General features: G+C 39.5%; 1 protein-coding gene and 1 long non-coding RNA gene across 3 annotated transcripts; one reads left to right on the top strand and one right to left on the bottom strand.

Moving 5' to 3' along the window:
• The first annotated feature begins 565 nt into the window (after positions 1-565).
• Positions 566-25294, top strand: tmc8 (transmembrane channel-like 8). Of its 2 annotated transcripts, none has more exons than XM_044027680.1 (16): positions 566-867; positions 1877-2138; positions 2718-2866; positions 18096-18230; positions 18353-18405; positions 18523-18662; positions 18807-18954; positions 20242-20406; positions 20519-20670; positions 21398-21473; positions 21579-21682; positions 21858-22044; positions 22809-22963; positions 23080-23223; positions 24241-24319; positions 24460-25294. In XM_044027680.1, the coding sequence occupies exons 1-16, from the start codon at positions 756-758 to the stop codon at positions 24535-24537; spliced, it is 2139 nt and encodes a 712-aa protein (XP_043883615.1). In that variant the 5' UTR covers positions 566-755; the 3' UTR covers positions 24538-25294. The 2 variants fall into 2 exon arrangements, with proteins under 2 accessions (XP_043883615.1, XP_043883614.1); XM_044027679.1 differs by having other exon boundaries at positions 24455-25294.
• Positions 5168-6171, bottom strand: LOC122770686. The gene is made up of 3 exons (XR_006360540.1): positions 5568-6171; positions 5334-5480; positions 5168-5233 (listed from the first exon to the last, which is right to left on the bottom strand). It is a non-coding gene; the product is annotated as an uncharacterized LOC122770686 (long non-coding RNA).

Genomic DNA, 25294 nt, shown 5'->3' with positions numbered 1-25294 from the left:
GAAAAGCCAGCTAGGCTTCTTTGTAAATGGCACACTTGAAACCTCAAATGTCCTTGTGGTGGAGTAAGTGCGAGCAAAGAGTCTTTTTTCCTGCTTGCTCATCCTGTGCATTAGTTTCAAACACAGTCTCTAAATGACAAAGCATTACTCAGAATGATGAAACATTATGCTGTTATGCTAGTTAATAGATTTAATGAAGTGCATTTATTTATATACAAATTATATACTCAGTATATTGTTTGTTATTTGTTTGATTTTGTTCACGGTAGATATTGCAGAGGGAATAGAGGACTATAGAGTTAAAGACCTTGGTGGGCTTTATAGGCAAAGACGTGATGAGATGATAAATCATAAATTATTAGTGAACCGTAGTAATACAAATTAAAATGAACATGATATGTAAAGAAAATATGACCCTCAGAATCTTCTTATTTAATAAAAAAAACCTTATTTACATGTGCATATACTGTGAAATATTTATTTGGTATATTCTGCTACCCTTGCATTTGCATTTGTGTCAACATCCTGCCATGTGATTTCCTGTGAGCTGTCAAATTTAGCCACAATCAGTCAGTCAGTCAATGTGTGGACAGACCTAACATGTGCCGCACATGTCAGAGAGAGGCGTAAGGAACAACACAAACCATAGAATGGCTGCTCAGAGGTCCTTCACTTGAGTGAGGTGCAGTAAACAAGATATTTTGGTGCAAATTGAGGAAGTCTCTTTAGAATCATAGGTTGCGCCTTGGGTGGAGATGAGCGATAACTTGTGTGAAGAGAGAAGGCTGGTTGTCGTTAAAGAGGAAGTTCAAGGAGGGGAAAAAATGGAGGAGCACCGTACTGTCAACTTCATGAGACTCTTATCAGGTAACAGAGAGGATACAAATCTGCATTTATCATTTCTATATATATTTTGACTGTGCCTTTTAAGTATGATGGCATATGAAAAATAAGAAATACGGACCCAGGGGAGGGGTAATATTAAAAAGCCGCATATTCATGAGATTTAAAGTGGCAAATCTATGAGAAAATAAAGTTGCGTGTTTTAATAAAGTTAGTGTGGGTAGGCTAATCACAGCCCCTCTACTGCAGCAAGCATGTTGGACATTCTCAGCACCACCTATACAACAGTCCACCGCAACTGGGAACCCACTGATAACTACAATCTCCTTTTTATTGCAGGTTCACAGGTGTTCTTTCATGTGAGCGCAATCTGACGCTGTCTGTGGTGCTGAAAAATGCCCACTGTCACTTTATTTTTGTGACTTTTCCGATTTTTTTCTCGTAGATTTGCTACTTTTGATGTCATAAATATGCAACCTTTTTCTCAAAATATAAATATTAATATTTACTACTCTCATTATGTCACTATTTTACTATTTTATTTATATTTATTTTATTAATATTATGTTTTATGTTGCTTTGCCTCCAACTCTGTAAAGCACTTCTCTAGAAATAGAGAATAGAGAGCTGAATTGACATGACATTCAAAACAACATGCGAGCCACATGACATGAAATGTGTACGCAGCTGTATGAAACGTCAGATCTTCACCAAAATTCCCTTAAATGAGCCATGAATGTTTTTAGATGTTATTACATAACACTTGTGTACATGAAAGTTCTTCAAATACACATAGGAAAGAGTATCTTATTTACTTGTTTATTAGATATAAACTATCACACACGCAACAGCTGAAACATGTAGTTGATTAATCAGTTTGTCTTCGTAAAATGTTGTGTTTTATTGCCGTTTATTGCAATCTAGCTGACATGCTCATGATATTCATGTCCAAGTTGTAACTGTAATTGTCAACGTCTCACATGCAAATCCATGTGTCGTAGTCAGGAAATCATGTCTGTCATTGTCACCACAGACGAGAGCACTCACTCCACCCTGTCCGAGGACTCCTGTGAGTACTATCAGACAGAGATATTTGATCAGCTGCCCAGCATCCAGGCATGCCGGCCTGGGCAGTGCACACAGGGCTTTTTGGAAGTCTGCGAGGCCAAGCAGGACAACACAGAGCCGGGGGAGAAGCTCCGCAATCGCCACCTGTCCAGAGGATCCAGAGACAAGGAGCCTATGCAGCCACTCAGGAATTTGGCCTTGTGTATTCAGGCGAAGCGAAGTGCCAGGTAGGAGAAATTATTATACGCTCCTCCTTCACCCTGCTACTTCTCCAGCTATGTCCTTGTTTTGAAACTCAAGTGAAAAAGATGCAGGCTGTTGCATTATCTCTACACATTGCTGGGTTAAATAGTGATCAAGAAGTGCATCTTATCAAATCAGTCATAAACATTCACTTTCTATTTTGGATAAAACTGCTTTGCTGTGAATTATGTCAACCCCAAGATAAAGACTGCATTATGTCCATGTATATATGCCACTTTGCTTCTAGATTATTTTGTGTTTAGACCTTATCGTCAGACCCAAGATCAAAAAGAGTTTCCTATTCAAATAATAGTTTGTTTTATCAGGACACCAAAACTATGTTGTTGTTTTAATCTTAAACACACATCCTGGCATCATATTTACCTCAAATGAGTATTCTGTTAACTCTGTATTCACTTAAGAACTGAGAGATTTGTGAGGTCAAAAATATTATAAATCCACATTAGTGTGGATAAAGCTAAAAAGTACAGATACGTATAAGAGGTTTACAATGATAATATTTTGCGGAACTCATGAACTGTCATGTCTTTGCTGTTAACTAGGATTCAGAGGAAGATGCAAATTAGCAATATTGGATTTTGGGAGTCCTGGAGGCGGAGCCAGAGCATAAACAGACGGAGGGTGTGGGAGCAGATGGGAGGAGCTCTGTCAGGCATATTGCCATGGCAGCACATGCTGCATGCCATTGAAGGTAAGACAAGCAGGATCAGGGCTTGAATTGACACCTCATACGATTTGGTGTGCTGTAATTAAAGCTCCAGTGTGTAACTGGTTGTGCCAAAACATTGCTGGGGATAATTCCGTAATTAACCTATTGTTGCAATCACACTTTTCTTACACTCTCAATCATCATGATTTAAAATGCATCACTCAGTGTATTATATAATACTTTCTCACTCACTCAGAACTTAGAACTCCTCATCATTTACTGTGCCTATCAGGCAGTGACACTTGGTCACCCAGAACGTAAACAGTGTCCGCCATCTTTGCAAACAGCAACAAGACCAAGTGTCACTGGTGGGAACGTAACAAAAAAATAAAGATATTTCTCAACTCAGGGGAAACTGAGGTTGGGAAGCACAATTTTTCAAAAAATTCTACCCCTATTCTAGTAATATAAAGCTAAATGCAAATAGGTGAAATATCCCTTTAATATTCAACTGTATTTGCATCAAATCTGATTCTTTTAGCCAAGATTGTGCTACAATATATTATTTAAAAACTACATTTAATTTCACAACCTTCAATTTTGAACATCTCATTGAACACAGCATTCCTGTTCATTTCCATGGAAAGCTTTAAATTTTGAAAATTCCCTGATTTTTTTCAAACCTTAATTGCTTCTAAATGGTTTTATAATTAAAACAAGTTCTGATTTTTCAGCTTATTACTGTAAATGCATATTTTCTGGTTTCTTTGCTCCATATGGCGAAAATCATTTTAAAAAAACTCACTCAGGTATGTGGACAAAACAAGACATTTCCAGGTTTGGGAATCAGTGGTAATCAGTGAGATTTTCTGGACCAAATGAATCGAAAAAATAATTCAATTGATTAGAAATATAACCTGGCCCGTTCTCCACAAAAGCAATATCGCACAAATAAAATGTCAATCATCTCTTCTTCCTGTCGGAGCCATGATGCACTGGACACTGAGACTAGAAGAATCATCTCCACGTCCCCCTCTCCCTCTTCATTCTCCACGCAAATCACCAGTGATGGTGGCAGCAGCGCTCCTTTGCAACAAGACACAGACTTCTTTGGTGTCTTAGTTTTTTAGGGTTTTATTTGACTGCTGGGTATTTTCCTGTACTGATGCGCTGTGTGGAGTGTTATCTGGCTGTGATTCATCCCATCACCTACTGTACCTGGGGCTGAGACAGTCATGGGGCATCAGGATCATAAATATTAGCATTGCATGTGTGGCTGCTTATATTGCTGCTGGTGTTAATGATGGTACTCCAATACTCTACAAATAACTATTGAATAGTACCTTTCAAAACAATGCTACAAAATACCTTTTGAAGAGCAAAATGTAAAACAATAAAAACAGAATTAAAAATAAAATTAAGCCAGATGAAATAAAATAGTAAAAGTAATACATCTGTAATCAAGAGAAGGCATTTTAAAGCAGTCTCGTGTTCAGTGGCATATTTTTTATTTATTAGCCATCTTTGATGTTATTGGCTGAAGGTAAGGAAGTTTAAGCATTCCCTGCTTTAGAGTCCAATGTATTATATTCACTTTAAAACCTTGTACAAATCCATATTGGGGACCAATCCTCAAGTTTGAGTTGGTTTGTGCAACTGATGCAGAGTCATGTTTTGATATCTTTAAGATTTACTGCAACTATTCTCAATGGTAGCCCACAATTAACATGTACATTACAAGCCTTTAATTTAGTTTAAGTGTAGGATAACGCATGTGGTTCCTTTGTCCAAAACTTAAATACAAACCACTCTTGCAGTGAACTGCATTTGTGATCATTGTTCAGTTTGAATGTAAGCAGTTAAACTGCTCCTCAGGGTCAACACAAGTTGGCATTCATAGTTCAAGGGTAACATTTCATTAATTTTTCCATTAATTGTAGTAATACAATCATGACCTTTAAAAGGTCTTAACTAGGAGATCTGATGAATATAAAGTTAAGAATGATTATACGGGACCTGTAGACTGTAAACTGACATTTGAAGCAGTGTTTAAAGAAATTCCACATCTTTAAGTTCAAAGATCTAACTTGTCAATATAACACTCATTATAGAACCACTGAAAAAAATACAAGTCAACGATAAAGTTGAGAACAAAAGTTTTACTTGATATAAAGAGGGCAATAAATACAGGTTTTCAATGTCAATCACGACAGGCTGAAAGTAGCAGTGTCTGTATTTTAGTGTAGTGATGCATCACATGTGCATGTACAGCGTTTTGTCATGTGTAGTTGTGGGTCAGTGGGGGTCCTTTAAATTCCATTAAAAAACAAAAAATATCGGCTATGTCCTGTTGGGCAGAGTGACATAGCAGCCATTGAGGCACGTTTACAGCTTGGCATGGTCCAATATCTAAAAATAAATAAATAAAAACAGTCAGTACACTTTAGTATTAAGTAAACGTGAATTATATAAATATGGAACACATTGAGGACCATCTGAAAGAACATACCTGAAGACATCCCATGAAAAGAGGTGTCATCATAGAAGGGTTGGTTCATCTTGAGCAAAGTCCTCATTGTAGAGGGGTCAGTTCATGGCTGCATGGTGTCCAACATGGAGTCCTCTGATCAGAAATCTGCTGCAGCCTTTATCATCTCTACAAAACAAGGCAGAATTTGATAAGTCACAAGAATAAAAAAAGAAAAAAAATGTAAACAAATGACAAAATCATCAGGTAGCTCACCTGGCCAAGTGTGATAGGTCCTCACATCCAGTCAGGGCCCACCAATGGATGCCCTCCCTAACCTATACCTGCCTGTCCTACGCTGACAGTTTCCCAAGCTACCGCTGCCTCCAACCACAATTCAATATCAGAACACCAAGCCTCATGCCCTGTAGCTTTCTCTGCAAAAAGCAGCAATCCACTCACTTTGTGCCTCACTTTGCCAGCCATTTGGGATGATGCTAACCCCAGTGTCTTGGTCGGCTGCATGAAAAACTGTAAATCTCACAGTTGCCCAGATAAACGTTCCTTCTGATTCTGTAGCCTTGCCACAAAAGGTCCTCTGCTTAAACCGTCACTTTGCTAAGCATGAAATCAATTCCACCTTCCTGTCCTCAGATCTCAATTTCTCTCCTTGTAGTCTTTCAACAGCCATTGCTGTTGTAGCATTTGCAAAAGGCAGCAGTTTCATAATTCAGAACTTCTCGTGTGTTTAGCAAGTCGTGGCACCAGAATATTGACAAAGCAGACACCTGAAAATGTTTGACCTCAATTTAAACAAATGCTTCACCATCAACAAGTGATGTGATATACACTACAAACCTGTCCACTCCAATCCTTTGTTTCTGAGAAAGATACATGCATATCATGACAGGCCCGAGTCACAAAATCAGATGGATCCTTGTCTGATTTTGGAAACTGCACAGCCATGGTATGCCACTCAGTCAGGATCCGTGGCCAGATTTCCTCACACACAGAGAAGAAGGGGAAGGACGAAATGCCTTACCATGTTACGAGTCGACTCAATTTACCTAGTTCTCTGTTGTGTGAAGAAGACCCAGCTCATAAAATCTTGACTGATTTAAAAACTGAGCAATTAAATAACTCAAACATCGATGCTGTTGGGTCATGCAGAGCGCTCACGATCTTTTGCATGGTTTCCCAAATATTTAGAGGTCAGGTTACTGACCCCAAGAATATCAAATTCAATGATTTTCTGTCCTAAACTGATGAACCATTTGGGTAAATTAGATCAAGCATTTAAAAGGTGTTTACATTGTTAGTAGTCTAATGACACTTCTTACCCAACACATGAAGACGCAGTGAATCAGGATACGGCTACCTTTAGCAGATGCAACAGCAGCAGTGGGTGGTGGAAGGCTGCAGGGAGAAAAAAATTGATATGGAGACAAGTTGGAGGAATCATTTAATGCATAGCTCAACAAGAGTTAAAGTGGAGAGAAACTTTAGGGCAAGTCTGTTAACCACAAAGCTTCAGATACCAAGTCAATCCAAGAAACAAATCAAGTAACCAAAAATAAATTAAAAAGCTGCAGCTGCTCACTCCTGCTACAAGAGGGTACTTGCACAACAGTCTTTAACATGACGCCAAATTCAGTCTAATTTCTGTCTGAATTCAGCCCACAGAATAAAAGTTTTATTTCAAGTCATCGTAGCGAAAGATAAAAAGTTTGAACATTTGGCGCAACTTTCACTTAAATAATCCGAGTTGTCTCTCTGCCAGGTTTGTGTCCTCCTAAAGAAAATAAACGCGCTCTAATCCTGCAACCTACAATCTCATTTATGAAAGAAACTATGCAGGATAGCCCTGCATCCCTAAGGTGAGTAACGCATAGTTTTACAGGGGAAGATAAAAATCCCCTGCTGGGAGGCCTCCCAACATGTCGCGCAAAAAGACTATGAACACAAAAAGGTTCAACTCCTTTAGAGGGAAATAAACTTGGCAGAGTGAGACAAGTCAGCATTAATATTGAATTTGATTTCAGTTAGCGACTACAAAGGCTGATGGCAGTGCGTAAAGTTTAAGACTCAAGTGGATATCAAAAGTGTGCCAACAAATGCCAGATTTAAGGTATATCATAAAATTATCCATGATTGCAGCTGAATAACACCTACAATCTAATGTGACTACACTTATAAATCAAAAGTTTAGCTTCATAATCAAATCAGGAAATAGTTATCTTATCAAAGGAATTACCAGTTCAAAATAAAGGAAGACCTGCATGCATTTACTACATGATTCATCAGCTTCCACGTTTGTCAACAGTCCAAGTTGCAACTATAACTGAGATTCAAGACCAAAATTAAATATTTAAATTAAAGCCATTTCAAAATAAGGTACCAGAATTTCCTACAGAAATCAGACGCCTTAAGACTAATCAACTCTAAAATCATCCATGTTGAGACTAAAAAAGTGACTAAATCTGACACACAGGACAGACAGACAGACGGATACCAGACACACAGGACAGACAGACGGATACCAGACACACAAGACAGACTGACACACACTCAGTCGTCCACACACCCACCCACACACACACACAAACTTAGTAGGAAAAACAGATCAGAAATGATAGACTGGCATAAACACCAAGACCAAGTACAGTCATGACACAATGGCCATAAAGAATCAAGATTCAAGTGAGAGCAGGTATAGTCATGGCACAGTGGCCAAGCAAGAAAGAAAAACTGAACTTAACATTTGAAATTTTACCTTAACTAATACGCAATCTAATTAAGATGGACATGCCGGGATGTCGGTGCTCCTCTTGACTGATGCTAGAAGAAAAGTACAGGTTAGTTCACTTACTGTGCATGGACGCGGAAGGCACCCATGTTTGTCTATGTAAAATGACTATACGCGCAAGGCCAGACGCACAATAACACAAGTAGGCCATGAAGGCACGGGCACAGTTAGCGATAATGGCCTACTTGCATTAAGGGACGTATGGCAATACAAAGGCAATGGCAGGGCTGCCATCCAAAGCCAGGTACTGTAGATCACCAGGATCTATTTTAACGTTCTAGGGCTAACGGTAGATTAATGGCCACGATGGAAAAGAGAAAAAAGGCACGGCGGCCAAGAAGTCTAAGCCTTGTGACAGAGTGTACAAGGCACAGCATTAATTTTATTCCTACCATCTAGCTTTAACTGTACACCAACATCCATTTAAACCTCATTTAAGATCTGGTCCTCAAACATCACTATATTTTAGTGCTAAAGAACAGTTCAAGTTGATTTTTTTTCCCTTTAAGAAGTGAGGAAAGGCAAGAGAGCCAGGACAGATCAACACGGCGGCCAGAAGAGCGATGGCCCGCGGCCTGCGTAACAGTTGGAAAGAAAAGTGTTTAAGAGTACAGTGGCAAGGCAAGAAAACACCTCCATAGAGAGGTGTGTTCTTACCTTTGCATGTAAATTCTCAGTGTGATTCGGTAGTTAGCTGTGGGCAGCCAGACTAGCAAGTCAGTTACCAACACCTAAATACCATCACTTTCAAAAAAAAACAACACACAAGTTTTCTTTTGTTTATTCCCCTACTCTGCAAACCCTAGCACACATGGAGGCCAAGACAGTAGCCCCCAGAGAAGAAGTAAAAAAAAAAGGACTCACCCTTTGTAGACAGACCTAAAAAGGAAATGTTAGTGCATTTTAACTTATCAAGCATCTAAGCCCTTCAAGACACCATATCTACTTTAATGTGAACTGCTGAACATAATCATATTCTCAGACTGTCTTAACTATTCAATCAAGGCAACTCAGTCACACACAACCCATTCATTCAGAGAGAGAATTTCAAACACTCCATCAGTCACCTCATTCTTTCAAATCAATCGCTCAGCAGTTCCACACAAATATAACCAACAAGGACCAGATTTACATCTTACAAATTCAGACCACCCAATAAAGTGGACAGGAACATACAAAACCAACCTGTGGCAAATGCTCCATGTACAACCCTCAGCTATTTGACAGATGGAAAGCAGAAGACGAGAAAGAACGTGGCCATGTTGGACAATGCAGAGAGATGTAGGCACAGCGGCCAAGAAAGAGTGGGGACACGGCAGCCACCCAGAATTAAAATCATGACACCTACCATTTGAAGATCTTCATGAAGATCAATCTGGGGGAAAAAAAACAAACAAAAAATTGTTTAAGTCGAGTCTCCAGCCTTGACAACGTTCAGGTTGTTCAATGGTCTCACGCACCTATTTTTGACAGTCTCTGGCTTATGTATATGACAGGTCCAACCAGGTCTCCGTGAGCAGGAAGCAGAAGGTTGTTCCTTTAAAAAAAAAAAAAAAACAGTTTGTATTTTAATTACTACATTTAAAGTTTAGAATTATAAAAAAAGATGCATGTAACCCTGAATCTGCCTTTAAACATTTAACATTAAACAAAATTAATCTTTCCAGTGAAAAATTCAGTAGTAATGACCATGAACGCAACAGTGAATTAATATAGCAGTGGCCATATTAACTTGTTTTTAGTCTTGATAATGGATTGGTTTAAGGGTTTGAGTTTCAGATTTTTTTATTTTGTTAAATGGGGATATTTTCCAATTTCTTTGCTCAATTTAAGCAATCACTGAAACCAAATAGTTTTAGAAGAATATAATTGATTTGAGAAACTGTTTACAACATTTAACATTGTATGGACCAAACTTTAAATAAATGACAGATTAATGAAAATATAAATGAGTTGCAGCCCTATTTAAACCAATGATTTAACTGCTGTGACCTGACAAAATGGCTGCCAATTCAGATAACTGAGCTACAACTGAGCCAACATTAAGAAATAATTTAGCCACTGCTGGCTCAAATACTTCTAGTTGGTACAAAGCATGGGCATAAGCCACGACTAATATTGAGCTAATAATTAAGCCAACAGACAATTCAGTTTACATTGAGCCAAAGCTGTAATTGAGCATAAAAGCAAACAATAAGCCTAAAATGACATGTAATGAAATTGAGCCAACTATGAGGCACAGCGTGGCTTATAATAAGCTAAGGCTATTTTGAGCAAATAAAGCTAACACTAAGTCAAAATTTAGGTTAAAATGGAGCACATGGCCAGATTAAGGCAGAATTGAGCTGACAATGAGACACAGCTTGAATATTGAAGTAAGGCTAATTTTGAGCAAATAAATACGCTAACATTAAGCCAAAAATGTAACGGACAATGACGCATAGCTTGAACCAAATCTGAAATTTAGAAAATAGTTAAGATTCATGTAGAATTGAGCACAGAAGGAAGCACAGCATGACTGACACTGAGCCAGGGATAAATTCGAGCATATAATTCAGCAAACAGAGTCACCATTGAGATAACTTGACAAAGATTACTCACCAATCTGGACCAGGTTGAACATGCCATCTTGGAGCTCCTTGCAGCGTTTTTATACTTGAGGTGAAGCACGCGACCACCTGTTTGGCGTCTAACATCATGCTTTAGGTGGTAAAGTCCATTAAAAAACTAAAAAATATCGGTCCTGTTGGGCAGAGTGACATAGCAGCCACTGAGGCATGTATACAGCTTGGCAAGGTCCAGCATCTAAAAATAAATAAATAAAAACAGTCAGCACACTTTAGTATTAAGTAAATGTGGATTAAACAAATTGAGTACCATCTGAAAGAACATACCTGAAGACATCCCGTGAAAAAGAGGCATCATCGTAGAAGGGTTGGTTCATCTTGGGTGAAGTCCTCATTGTAGAAGGTTCGGTTTAACTTGGGCGAGGTCCTCACCGCAGCCACCCAGGACGGGACTTCTACAGGTCGTGGTGTCCAACATGGAGTCCTCTGATCCAGAAATCTGCTGCAGCCTTTATCATCTCTACAAAACAAGGCAGAATTTGATAAGTCACAAGAAAAAAAAGAAAGAAAAAAGTAAACAAGACAAAATCCTCAGGTAGCTCACCTGGCCAAGTGTGACAGGTCCTCACATCCAATCAGGACCCACCAATGGATGCCCTCCCTAACCTATACTTGCCTGTCCTACACTGACAGTTTCCCAAGCTACCCCTGCCTCCAACCACAATTCAATATCAGAAGATCAATCTTCATGCCCTGTAGCTTTTCTCTGCACAAAACAGTGATCCACTCACTTTGTGCCTCACTTTGTCAGCCATTTGGGATGATGTTAAACCCAATGTCTTTGTTGGCTGCATGAAAAACTGTAAATCTCACAGTTGCCCAGACAAACGTTCTTTCTGATTCTGTAGCCTTGCCAAAAAAGGTCCTCTGCTTAAACCCTCATTTTGCTAAGCGTGAAATCATTTCCACTTTCCTGTCCAAGTCAATCCTACAAACAAATCAAATAACGAAAAATAAAAGATTTAAAAGCTGCAGCTGCTCCCTCCTGCTACAAGAGGGTGCTTTCAGTACAGTCTCAACACTTTAAAATATTCTGTCTGATTTCCTAAACATCATGACTCCTGGAATTCAGCCAACAAAAAAAAGGTTTTATTTTAATTTGTCGTCTAAAAGTTCTAATATTTGGCATAACCTTAAATAATCCGAGTTGTCTCTCTGCCAGGTTTGTGTCCTCCTAAAGAATCGCGCTCTAATCCTGCAACCGACACTCCTATTTTTGAGAGAAACTATGCAGGATAGCCCTGCATCCCTAAGACGATAACGCATGGTTTTGCAGGGGAAGATGGAAATCCCCTGCTGGGAGGCCTCCCAACATGACGCGCAAAAAGGCTTTATGAACACAGAAAGGTTCAACACCAGTCTTTAGAGGAAAATAAACTTGACAGAGTGAGACAAGTCACTATTAATATTGAATTCCAGTTTAGTTATCGACTACAAAGGCTGATGGCAGCACATAAAGTTTAAGACTTAACTGGATATCAAAAGTCTGCCAACAAATGCAAGATTTAAAGTATTTCATAACATTATTCATGGACTGAATAACACCTACAATCTAATAAGACTACACTTGTATATAAATCAAAGTTTAGCTTCATGATCAAACCAGGAACCAGTTATCTTATCAAAGCAATTACCAGTTAATAATAAAGGAATACCTGCTCTAGCTCATCGTAATCAAGACCAGACACACGGGACAGACAGACGGAGACCAAACACGGGACAGACAGAGACCAGCCAGAGAGAGAGAGACAGACACACGGACAGACAGACGGAGACCAAACACGGGACAGACAGAGACCAGCCAGAGAGAGACAGACACATGAGAGAGACAGACGGAGACCAAACACGGGACAGACAGACGGTCACCAGCCAGAGAGCAACGGACACATGAGAGCGACAGACACACTGGACAGACAGACGGAGACCAGCCACACGAGAGAGACAGACAGAGAACAGCTAGAGTGAGACAGCCAGAGAGACAGACACACACACACTCAATCCAGTTACCAGGAAAACTTAGTAGGAAAAACAGATCAGAAATGATAGACTGGCATAAACACCAAGACCAAGTACAGTCATGACACAATGGCCATGAAGAATCAAGATTCAGGTGAGAGCAGGTATAGTCATGGCACAGCGGCCAAGCAAGAAAGAAAAACTGAACTTACTGTTTGAAATTTTACCTTAACTAAAACGCAATCTAATTAAGATGGACATGCAGTGATGTCGGTGCTCCTCTTGACTGATGCTAGAAGAAAAGTACAGGTTAGTTCACTTACTGTGCATGGACGCGGAAGGCACCCATGTTTGTCTATATAAAATGACTATACGCGCAAGGCCAGACGCACAATAACACAAGTAGGCCATGAAGGCACGGGCACAGTTAGCGATAATGGCCTACTTGCATTAAGGGACGTATGGCAATACAAAGGCAATGGCAGGGCTGCCATCCAAAGCCAGGTACTGTAGATCACCAGGATCTATTTTAACGTTCTAGGGCTAACGGTAGATTAATGGCCACGATGGAAAAGAGAAAAAAGGCACGGCGGCCAAGAAGTCTAAACCTTGTGACAGAGTGTACAAGGCACAACATTAATTTTATTCCTACCATCTAGCTTTGACTGTACACCAACATCCATTTAAACCTCATTTAAGATCTGGTCCTCAAACATCACTATATTTTAGTGCTAAAGAAAACAGTTCAAGTTGATTTTTTTTTTCCTTTTAGAAGTGAGGAAAGGCAAGAGAGCCAGGACAGATCGTCACGGTGGCCGAAAGAGCGATGGCCCGTGGCCTGCGTAACAGTTGGAAAGAAAAGTGTTTAAGAGTACAGTGGCAAGGCAAGAAAACACCTCCATAGAGAGGTGTGTTCTTACCTTTGCATGTAAATTCTCAGTGTGATTCGGTAGTTAGCTGTGGGCAGCCAGACTAGCAAGTCAGTTACCAACACCTAAGTACCATCACTTTCAAAAAAAAACAACACTCAAGTTTTCTTTTGTTTATTCCCCTACTCTGCAAACCCTAGCACAGATGGAGGCCAAGACAGTAGCCCCCAGAGAAGAAGTAAAAAAAAAAAGGACTCACCCTTTGTAGACAGACCTAAAAAGGAAATGTTAGTGCATTTTAACTTATCAAGCATCTAAGCCCTTCAAGACACCATATCTACTTTAATGTGAACTGCTGAACATAATCATATTCTCAGACTTAACTATTCAATCAAGGTAACTCAGTCACACACAACCCATTCATTCAGAGAGAGAATTTCAAACACTCCATCAGTCACCTCATTCTTTCAAATCAATCGCTCAGCAGTTCCACACAAATATAACCAACAAGGACCAGATTTACATCTTACAAATTCAAACCACCCAATAAAGTGGACAGGAACATACAAAACCAACCTGTGGCAAATGCTCCATGTACAACCCTCAGCTATTTGACAGATGGAAAGCAGAAGACGAGAAAGAACGTGGCCATGTTGGACAATGCAGAGAGATGTAGGCACAGCGGCCAAGAAAGAGTGGGGACACGGCAGCCACCCAGAATTAAAATCATGACACCTACTATTTGAAAATCTTCATGAAGATCAATCTGGGGGAAAAAAACAAACAAAAAATTGTTTGAGTCCAGTCTCCAGCCTCGACAATGTTCAAGTTACCTGCTGTTACAGGTGTAAAACAAAGAAATCAACATAATCAAGTGATTGTAGAATAAAGCTGAGGGAAAGTTCAAGTGTAAAAATGTCAGGATTGTATGTATATATTATACATTTGGGACTACATTAATGATATATTGCCATCAGTTAATAGTAAATTGTCTCCAACAGTCTCACTCACCTATTTTTGACAGTCTCTGGCTTTTGTATATGACGGGTCCGACCAGGTCTCCGTGAGCAGGAAGCAGAAGGTTGTTGCTTTAAAAAAATAAAAAAGTTTGTATTTTAATTATTACATTTAAAGTTTAGAATTATAAAAAAGACACATGTAACCCTGAATCTGCCATTCAACATTAAAAAACGAATTCAATAGTAAGAATGCAATAGTGTATTAACATAGCACAGCTTCAGATTTTTTGTGAAATGGGGATATTTTCCAATTTCTTTGCTCATCTTTGCCATAAACTGTTGTAATATTATGTTAATATTTTTCTCCACTTTAAATTAGTCAATCTTTTAAAACTACTTCAGCCAGAAATAAACATACCAAAAATGTATTATGTTTGGCCATTATGTTTGCACAACTCCACTGTTTTTGTTTTTTTAATCAACAAACCCCCCCCAAAACAACAATCATTTCCATTAAATACATCAAATATTTGATTATTATTATTATGCCCTGAGATGGGTCAAAGATTAGCAGAAACATTTATTTCTATGCATTTTTAGTTTTTCCTCTTCCAATTTAATGATCTTAGCCTATAATGATATACGATGATTTTCACTAGACCTGCTACTACAAAGATTTCTTTCCTCCTAAATAATTACTACCCTGTTTTGTTCCAAGATAAAAAAAAAAGAAGAATAATTTGAAGCAGAAAAAAAACATTTATTTTGCAAAGACAAACACAATGATGAACACAGAAATATGAACATTGAATATGAAACATGGGGCAGTTAGGTGTGTTGTTGAAGTTGGGAAGAGGGCAAAAGATACTGATGTGAGTGAGTGAGCAGCGTGTGTGTGTGTGTGAGAGAGAGAGTCCAGCTCAGGTGGAGAAGAGACTTCAAATGGACAGGCTGTGGTCTTTGTATGTAAACTCCACACATTTGCAGCAGGTGCTGCCAACTCTGGTCTTTCTTTCAGTGCAAAAATGGCACTGCTTCCTCACATTTACTCATGAGAAAAGGGCCTGCAGCAGCAGCACCCTGCAGATATGCAACCATTCCTGCAGCAGCTGATGAGCAGGGAAGGCGCCCTCTCATCTCGATGTGTGTGTGGGTGGGGGGGTCACCAGCATCTCTCCCACCACAGGATAAAGGTGTTGCACAGTGAAATGTCCACCAGGTTGTGAAAAGGGCCAGTGGCCACTAATTTATTATGCTTCTGCAGGGGTTGGTGCCGACAACCTAACAAAAAAAACATGCATAATAAAGAAAATTTATCCAAGTATTCTTTCTCATGATACACATCTATTTTATACCAAAAATGCAAATTTGCAACAAAAAACATACATATACGTTAGAACATTAGAGTAACAATAAATAAATGTGTGTAAAACTGATGCGTAGTGGCACCTACCTGATCAAGGTTATCGACACCTTTGCATCTGATGTAATATTTGATGGGCACATTCTTGGCTCCTCAGGGGAAGTGAGAGACCAGAGTGTATCTTCATAAATGCATCATCATCCTCCTCCACTTTACTCATCTTCAGATCAGTCTTCAGATGAGATGGAGTTGGACTACAGCTTGTCTGTTCCTACTTCTGAGGCTTCTTGAAAGTGAGTTGTTTTGCTCTTATTTTGCGGCTGGATCCGTGAGTTTTGGTCGTAGAGTGATATAAATGGTACCGTTGGACTCTGTGGTCTCTACTATCGAGCAGACATGTTTTTTTCCAACATGACGGCGCTGATTCTCCGGTGCCGCTTTTAAATTTTTACGCGGTTATGGTGTTTTCGGCTTGTGTTGGTTAGATTACTTGGCTAGTTTAGTCTGTGTTTGGTGAATGGACTTTTATGAGCTTTTAGCCGAGTTTCTGAGCTTTCTGTGGGCATGCAGCATGTCAATATTTATCAACGGTAAATGTGACTCTGATTAATGTGCATCGCGGTGCATATTTTTGCCCCGGTACCGGTGACCAATAAGCAAACAATAAGCACAGTGTGGCTTATATTAAGCTAAGGCCAATTTTGAGCAAATAAAGCTAACACCAAGTCAAAATTGAGGTTAAACGGAGCAAATGGCCAACATTATGGCAGAATTCAGCTGACAATGAGACAGCTTGTATTGAAGTAAGGCTAATTTTGAGCAAATAATTAAGCTAACATTAAGCCAAAAATGTAACAATGACACATAGTTTGAACCAAATCTGAAATTGAGCCAATAGTTAAGATTCAGGTAGAATTGAGCACAGAAGGAAGCACAGCATGACTGACACTGAGCCAGGGATACATTTGAGCATGTAATTCCGCAAACAGAGTCAACATTAAGATAACCTGACAAAAATTACTCACCATTCTGGACGGGCCACCAATCTGGACCAGGTCGAACACGCCATCTTGGAGCTCTTTGCAGCGTTTTCATACACAAGGTGATGCACCACCTGTTCGGCGTCTGACGTCATGCCGCGGTAGTTTTCTTTTTTTAAAGTTCCCTCTTTGTTTTTTGAGGTTTTATGGCGGTTGGCAAACAACGATGCGGTGCATTACCGACACAAGTTCTCCTCCCGGAACAGTTTCTGTAGTTAAACAGTCACTTTTTTCGCGTCTTTTTTTTCGTTTTGCGGCTTGTTTATGCAGCTTCTCTTCAAACTAACAGCACGGAGATAAATAAGCGGAGGAAGCAATCAGCTGACTGAAAAACACCTGCGTGAAGATGAGCAGGTGTGTTTGTGTGTCACCATTAAATCAGTCTCCTCGTTATGCCATAGCCACGATGTCTTTTATTCTGAAAATTGCTGTTTTAGCGTAAACACACAGGAACAGGTACTCTTATTTTGAAATGTTCAGAGATCTGTTGTATTTTAGTGTGGATAGAAACAGGAAGTGACTCTGACTTTAAAAACTATTTGGTTGTCTCTTAGTTTGGACAACAAAATGGTGACTTTATTTCTGAAAATTGCAGGGTTTAGTTTAATGTGGACAAACTTGTGTGAATCAAGCTTTTTTTGTCGTTACATCTAAAAGGGAGTTTGTGAAAGAACGTAAGTAAATCAAGTATCCATGCACAATTGAACCAAGAACAACTAGAATTGATTGTATCAAGATCCTTGGAAAACCATGATACAGATGGCAGTTGCTGAGGATTGTCAGTTTCCCCATGTATGAAAGGTAAGTATGCTTTAACCCATGTTGATTGATACATTATGTGTTTACATATTTTGTTATGTCAGCACTTTAATTTGAAATGATTTCCCTTTTATTAATAACAATTCATGTGAGATTCGTGACATTAGGTGAATTATGTGTACACATGTTGACTGGGTGAAAATAACGGGCGCGTGGTCAAGTAAGCATCAGAAAAAACTTAAAGACCAGGAACAAGAAACCTGTTCATCACCCCCTAAATGTTACACACTGGACATTTAAACTGCACAATTTAACTGCTCATCGTAGCTGCTCAACAACAAAGTCTTACAGTGTGGAGTGTCTTGACATAATGTATGTCGTGAATCAATGCATTACAAATATGATTCATTTGATTTGATTTCCAGGCAGGTTTGGAGTTGGCGTGAAGGCCTATTTTGTTTTCCTGAGATATCTGATTTACTTAAACCTCCTGCACTGTGCTCTGGTGTGGGGTTTCATCCTGGGGCCGACAGTATTTCATGGCAGGAGCAATGGCAGTGGTGAGTCCCTCCTAATGACGGATACATGAAGAAGAAATGAAACACAACTCCATAGAGATTGCTAAAAAAAAAAAAGATTGAAAAAGGAAAAACAAATACACAAATGTCCTGGTGTTTTACAGAACCTTTGAGATTTGGAGGCAATGATTCCATCTTAGATTTCTTCCTGGGAAAGGTAAGTGTGTGTGTCTTTGTGAAGACATTTTGACCTTGTCTGGATATTTTGGTTGGTCCTCAGAATATTAAAAGATTCTTTAAACCGAGGATAAGAATTGTGTTTTCCTCTTTACAGGGCTATGTGGATCGATCTCCGGTCTTCTATGGTTTTTATACACGAGGCTCGCTGAATCTGTCGTGTTTAAACACACCCCTGCTGTACCTCACTGGAATCCTCACCATCCTCTTCCTCAGTCTCATCATGGTGGTTCGGAGGTCAGTGTAGTCTGTGACAACACAGCAGAAAAACATACAATTCAGCAGTCACTGCTTACATCAAAGTGTGTGTGCGTGCGTGCGTGCGTGCGTGCGTGCGTGCGTGCGTGCGTACGTGTGTGTGTGTGTAAATGTCTGTGACAGAACCACAGTTGGCTTCAAGCACAGGTGGATGCTCGGGAAGCGTTACAGCATGAATGTGAGCTACAAGATCTTCTGTGGCTGGGACTTCACCATCCTGGACCCGGCTGCAGCGACTCTCAAACACAGCTTCATCAGGAACGACCTCAAGGTGCCTGGACAAACATGTACAGTAGCACCTGCATGTATGATGTCATAAAAGAATGTCTCATTATACAGTAACTGTGTAAGCACAGCCGAACTGGTGCCTCTCTAAGTCAGTCTCTAAAGTCTCTAAAAACTAGAGAACATTATAACCTCCGTGTTGTTGCAGGAGTGTTGTTCCTAATAAACTGGCAACAGAGTGTACATCTTCAAAACGCACTGTTTCAACTTTTAAAAAGCTGGACCAAAGATGATTATGATTAAATCACACACGTTTGCTTTAGTTTAATGTGGCTAAAAGAGTTGACCAAAGTGCTTTTACAAAATAAAGCCTTACAGACACACGGCATTAATATGTTACGTGTTAAGTGTTTTCTCGAAGCTCATACCAGCCATTTCCTTAGTTAAAAATCCAGTGTGTAAGAATTAGTCACATCTAATGTTGAAGGTGTTCCTCCACTAATCCCCCTTCTGAGTGAGGAAACTACGATGGCCTTGCATACCAGAAAGGATGTTGTTGTTCTTTTCTTGTACTTCTGTTAAGTCTGCTTCTGCTTTAGAGACATGAAACATATGCTTGCATCCAGCTGCTTTGGCCATTTAGGCTACTGTAGAAATGCCTCTATAAAACAAAGCCCTTAACTGGCTTAAGTACATATAGACTGCTTATTCTGTATTTTACATTTATATATACAAACATACTCATGGGCAGTATATTCAATAACTGCAACAAACCCTCCAAAATTGTACAGTGGACCTGAGTGTCAACAACATAACATTTAGACACATTTTAAATATCAAACTAATTCTGGTACAAAACAAAGTACTCTATAAATTATCTGTATACTTTACACCATAATTAAAAAAGTGCAAAGCAACTTTGTAGAATCCGTCATAAACATTTGTATTTTATTTAAAGCTTCATTACAAAACCAAAAATGTTAATGACTTCTCACCGCCCTCCTGCCGTACCTTCACAGCCCAGTTTTGACGCCCGACTGCTTTATTATTATAATAAAAACATCTCCTTGATGCACATTACTTCAACTTAAACTTTATTGTCATATTTACTTGAGACAGTGCAGTTACAGTAGTACTATGAAAATCTTATTCTGCTAACCTCCAGCAACATACGTTGGAAAATGGCAATAATAATGAAAAGCTAAAAAATGACAATACTTTCATGTCATGACATATATATTTAAAACTTTCTGTTAAAAAAGGAAAATAAAGGATGTATTGGACAGTAACTGCAGTTGTGATATTTTTGATGTCTTTCTTTCCATTTCTTCAGCTTTTTTTGGAGGAGCAGAGTTTCTCCTTGCGAGAAGCTCAGAGGACACTCGGACAGAAAGTGCGTCTCTACCTGCTCAGGTTAATCCTCAACGTGCTTGTTCTGTCTCTGCTGGGTGGAGCCTTCTACCTCATCTTCTATGCCACAGAGACGTCGCTGTACGAGGTGAGACTTTGATGCCGAGTACATCTAGTTATCCAGTGCAATCCAATCCACTTTTATTTCAACAAGAAGAAGGCTAATGAATAATAAGACAATAAGAACGTGTCTTTCTCAGAGTGGTCACCACTGGCTGGTCAGTCTGTTCCTCCAGTATCTTGCTCCCATCACCATCGCCTTCGTCAACCTGCTCCTCCCTCACGTCTTCCGCAAGATCTCGTCTTTTGAAGACTACTCTTTCACCATGCAGGTGAACACCACGCTGGTGAGGTAAGTCAAGTGCACAGGGATACGTGCGCACTGATTGTGTCATTATTTATTTTTATTTTTTTATTAATATGATTTACGTATAGCTAAGATGATCGGGATACAAGTCATAAGGCCAGAAATCCTATAGACATATACTGAACCAATAAACCCTCTAACTTACAGGAGTTAAATTCATTTCATTTCATTTCACCTAATTTACATAATTCACACAACCTATTTCCTGCCTGAACGTTTTTTAAATCAGAATTTCCAGAAAATCCAGCACTTATTCTTATGCTTGATATGAACATAATATTTGTACATTTTGTTTTCAACAAGAAATCCCATTGCAGTTTTTACAAACCGAGCCACTAATTTACTTCTAGTTGTGTTCATGCTGAATAAGAAATGAGACAAACACATGATGGTGTGTAAACTCACACACAGACACACGTATATACATATATATATATATATACACATACAGTATATACTGTATATATGTATATAAGTGTCACACTGGTGTATATATATACATATATATATATATATATATATATATACACACACACACACACACATATACATATATATATATATATATATACATATATATATATATATATATATATATATATATATATATATATATATATATATATATATATATATATATACATATATATATATACACACACACATACTGTATTTATACTATATGTGCTTACACCCGCTGTATTTTCATCAGGAGCATCTTCTTGAAGCTGGCCTCCCTGGGAATCTACTTGTTTTTCCTTTTCAAAACCACAAAAGAACGTCAGCAGGTGAGTTGAGAGTGACCTATAGACCGACCAGTATTGTGTGCATTGATAAAATATCTACCATATTGACTGTTTTATGATTTCCATCATGTGCTTGATTCTTTACAGCGTCACTGCAGGGAGAACCAGTTTGGCAGAGAGGTGTACAAGCTTTGCATTTTCAACTTCCTTGCCACTTTCTGCACTGCCTTTCTTCTCAACTACCCCAGGAAGTGGGTTCACACGCAATCAACAGTCTCTTTCTGTCTTAGTCGCGGTTGTGGTTTGAATGGAAACATACTGTAAATGCGACTGTGTGACGCCTTTTGTGAGCAGATTCCACAGCAGTGGGAGGCGTTTCTCTGTCCCCACAGTTCACCAGCCTCATGCCTTAACTCTCTTTGACAGGCTGGTGCAGGAGAAGTACCCCACGTCCTTGCTGTCCCGGTTGTCTGGGAAACAACACTTTCTGATCCCTTTCAACGTGTTAGATCTGGTGTACAGTCAGACTGTGTCCTGGGTGGGAATCTACTACTGCCCTCTGCTGCCTCTCATAGGAACTGTCACACTGGTGGCCACATTCTACATCAAAAAGGTGGGGGGTTGGGGTTTAGCAGATCTATACCAGTTATTATTCATTTGCTGTTCAATCATATTTATAAGGTAAAAGTTAAAGTAAAAAAAGTAGCTTGTTTAAAAGTTAATTGGGGTTCCTTCTTGTGTTGTACAAACAGGACAAGGGGACACACATCTCACATGAGTTGTTTAATTAAAGGCAAATTAAAGTACTGACAAAATGAAATATGTAAACACATAATGTATCGGTAAACATGGGTCAAAGGTCACAAATGCTTCAACTTCACTCACTCAGGGACCTTAATTTGTGACAATTCACCTGTCCTCATCATTCACCTGTCCTCATCATTCACCTGTCCTCATCATTCACCTGTCTCTCATTCACCTGCCCTCATCACCTGTCCTCATCATTCACCTGTCTCATCATTCATTCATCCTGTCACCTCCTCATCATTCACCTGTCCTCATCATTCACCTGTCCTCATCTTTCACCTGCCCTCATCATTCACCTGTCCTCATCATTCAAATTACAAATTAAGAACATTTTTTTAAAAAGTGCAAGTTCACAAAAAACCTACTCAATTACAGTAACGCGAGTAAATGTAATCCATTAATTTCGACATCTGGTGATATGTTCTAGTCATTGATTTTCCCTCTGGAGCTTACAGTAAGAGCACAGCTTTATTCTTCGTTTGCTTGCTTCCAAGTGTGTGGTCTGTTGCTCTGCTGTGATTTCTATCCAAACATGTCCAGTAATGTCGCCGTCTCTCACTTTGTTTGCAGTTCACTGTCCTGCGATGCTGTGTCGCAGAGGATAGAATGTTTCGAGCGTCCACATCCTCGGTGTTATTCCACTTCATGCTGCTGCTCGGTCTCATCATGGCTGCAACCACAGTGGGCGTCGACCTCTATCAGCAAGATGCCACACTGAACAGAATGTACACGTCTGAGACAGTCGCTGCTTTAGAGGAAACATCACTGCACCCAATACATATGAAGTTCCAAAGCACCTTGTTTTACTCTGTTGCACATTCCCTTCATTTTCCATGTCCAGGTGCTCCTGTGGTCCATTTGGAAATGGAGAAACGGTGTTTAACGTGGCCGGAGTGTGTGTTAATAGTCTACCGAGACTTGCAAGGAGCACCCTCAGCTACCTGGCCTCTGAGGCCTTTGCCCTGCCACTCATACTCGCTGAAATGTAAGTTCACTGAGTGAGAAAGTAAAAATAATGACTTATAAGGCATTTACCTTATGATAACTGAGCATGACTTTTTACAGGTGAACGTAAAATAAGAACAAAATATGTGATGATAATCAGTCATTACTAGCCATCCGACTTTAAAGCTGTAGTGTATAAGTCTGAGTTCACGCAATGTCGATTAAGACTTTCAGCTTCACACAACTCTCTGTGTTTTTCGGCACAGCAGGGTTTTGTTTTCGTGTCCCTCTGTGACATTCCTCTGCTGCACACAGAGTGATGTTTTAACTGTGCTATCTTATAAATGAATTCCATGGATGTGCTAGAAAAGAAGAGTCTGAGGCCACGTCCAGACGGAAGCGACACGAATCGTAAATGATCTTTTTTCTCTTTTGCTGTTTTCATCTCCGTCCACACGGAACCCCCTGAAACGACTCAAAAAAACCGCTGCAGTACACCAGGACTGTGAGTTGCGCTGTAACGTTACATTACAGATACAATAACAGAAACCAGGGGAGCAAGGGGAAAGAAAGCAGAATAATGTCTGTTTATGTTTCATGCCATTTACATGTGCATATTTAGCAACTTTACAGACTCCAGGCTACTTTTTACATGTTTAAAAAAAACAAAAAAATAAAACAACTACCAACAAATCTTCCAATTTTCTGTCATAAACCTAAATTCTTTACGAAAAGCAAATGCCCAATTCTGCTGCACGAGTGAGACACAGCGCAAATCCCTGATCTGTTTTGTTTAGTCAATTAAAAATAGGTTTCGTTTTCACGTCGTATCTAGTGTCTTTTCAGACTGACTTTAGTTACTTTTCATTGACAGTCGTTGGTAAGACTGACAAACAATCTCCAAACAAAAGACAACGAATGACAGCGCAAGAGAGAGGGAGAGCTGGGAATACCAACAGAGATAGTTGCTCAAAATATAAAAAACAAAGTAAAGTACAGTTACATTACAACACTGCTGCTCTTTGAACGTGACGTTAAATTCACTTTGTTCCTTCAGAATAATCTTAACCTCATATGTGTCACGGGGACGAGCCAATCAGAAGGCCATCGAGAGACTGAAAGACATGCTGGTGATGGTGAGAGAGACACCTCAAACAACTCCAGTGCCTTCAAAAAAAAGCATTTTTTTATTTATTTATCTGGGCAAACCTACATGTAGAAAATAATTTATACTTATATGTTTCTTTTATGCATGTGTATGTATCTTGCAGAGTAGTTCAGACAAGCGTTTCCTGGTGAAACAGCACACGACGCTGCTCAGGCGTCGCAGGGACAAGTGCAGGGCGCGTGCTGAAGCCGTCGGGGAGGACAGCGTCGTCAGTGGCTGAAAATGACACAGAGGAAAATGACTTCCACTTCCTGGCTCCTCTGACCACAGCATGAGCTGCCTGTAAATAAATGCATAAAAAAGTCTCACTTTTAGAGTTATATGAGACACAAAGATGCTAAGCGTACAGTTGTTGTGCTCTAATCCAGGCATGTCCACAGACTGTTTTATAATGTATTATTTATGGCCCAGTCCCAGGTTGGCAACCCAGCCATGACAGACAGATTCAGGCATTCACCTCCTATGATGTTATTATGATATTTGACTCCAGATGTGTGAGAAAGGCAGGATTTTTTTCATGTGTTCACTCCTGCGTGGCTTAGATTTGGTTACATTGCCATTTCAAAATGATAATTGTGGCGATGAAAATAAAAAAAATATTATAAAACAGTACAGTTGTGCGGCTCTGAAAGGACCATTGGCCCCCGGGAATCTTCACAAACGTTTGGACACCTCTACTCTAATCCAAAAACCAGAGTGCTCAGAAAAACTACACTAAAAACCAGTACTTCAACCAGGTACCGTCTTGCTGTGAGGCAACAGTGCTAACCACAATCCCACACATGAACAGTTCATTCATTGAAAAAGATTCCTGCATCAACTTATTTTAAACGGGCCGAAGTCTTACCAGGTCTTGTAAAGAGGGGCGAAGGAAAAAGATGTCGAGTGAAACTTCCTGAAGATCTTTTGTGAAAATTAAAAACCTACCTGGAACTTCGATGAA

The sequence above is a fragment of the Solea senegalensis genome, linkage group LG6 (genome assembly GCF_019176455.1).
Source record: "Solea senegalensis isolate Sse05_10M linkage group LG6, IFAPA_SoseM_1, whole genome shotgun sequence".
Taxonomy (NCBI): domain Eukaryota; kingdom Metazoa; phylum Chordata; class Actinopteri; order Pleuronectiformes; family Soleidae; genus Solea; species Solea senegalensis.
This window is presented reverse-complemented; position numbering and strand designations above follow the sequence as displayed.

What these genes read in the sequence shown, in the direction of transcription:
- tmc8 (XM_044027679.1), top strand. Translation starts at nt 756, where the DNA reads ATGAGCGATAACTTGTGTGAAGAGAGAAGGCTGGTTGTCGTTAAAGAG. An exon ending in CTTCATGAGACTCTTATCAG is followed by an intron (nt 868 to 1,876) that starts GTAACAGAGAGG and finishes TTGTCACCACAG; the next exon opens with ACGAGAGCACTCACTCCACC. An exon ending in GTGAACACCACGCTGGTGAG is followed by an intron (nt 20,671 to 21,397) that starts GTAAGTCAAGTG and finishes TATTTTCATCAG; the next exon opens with GAGCATCTTCTTGAAGCTGG.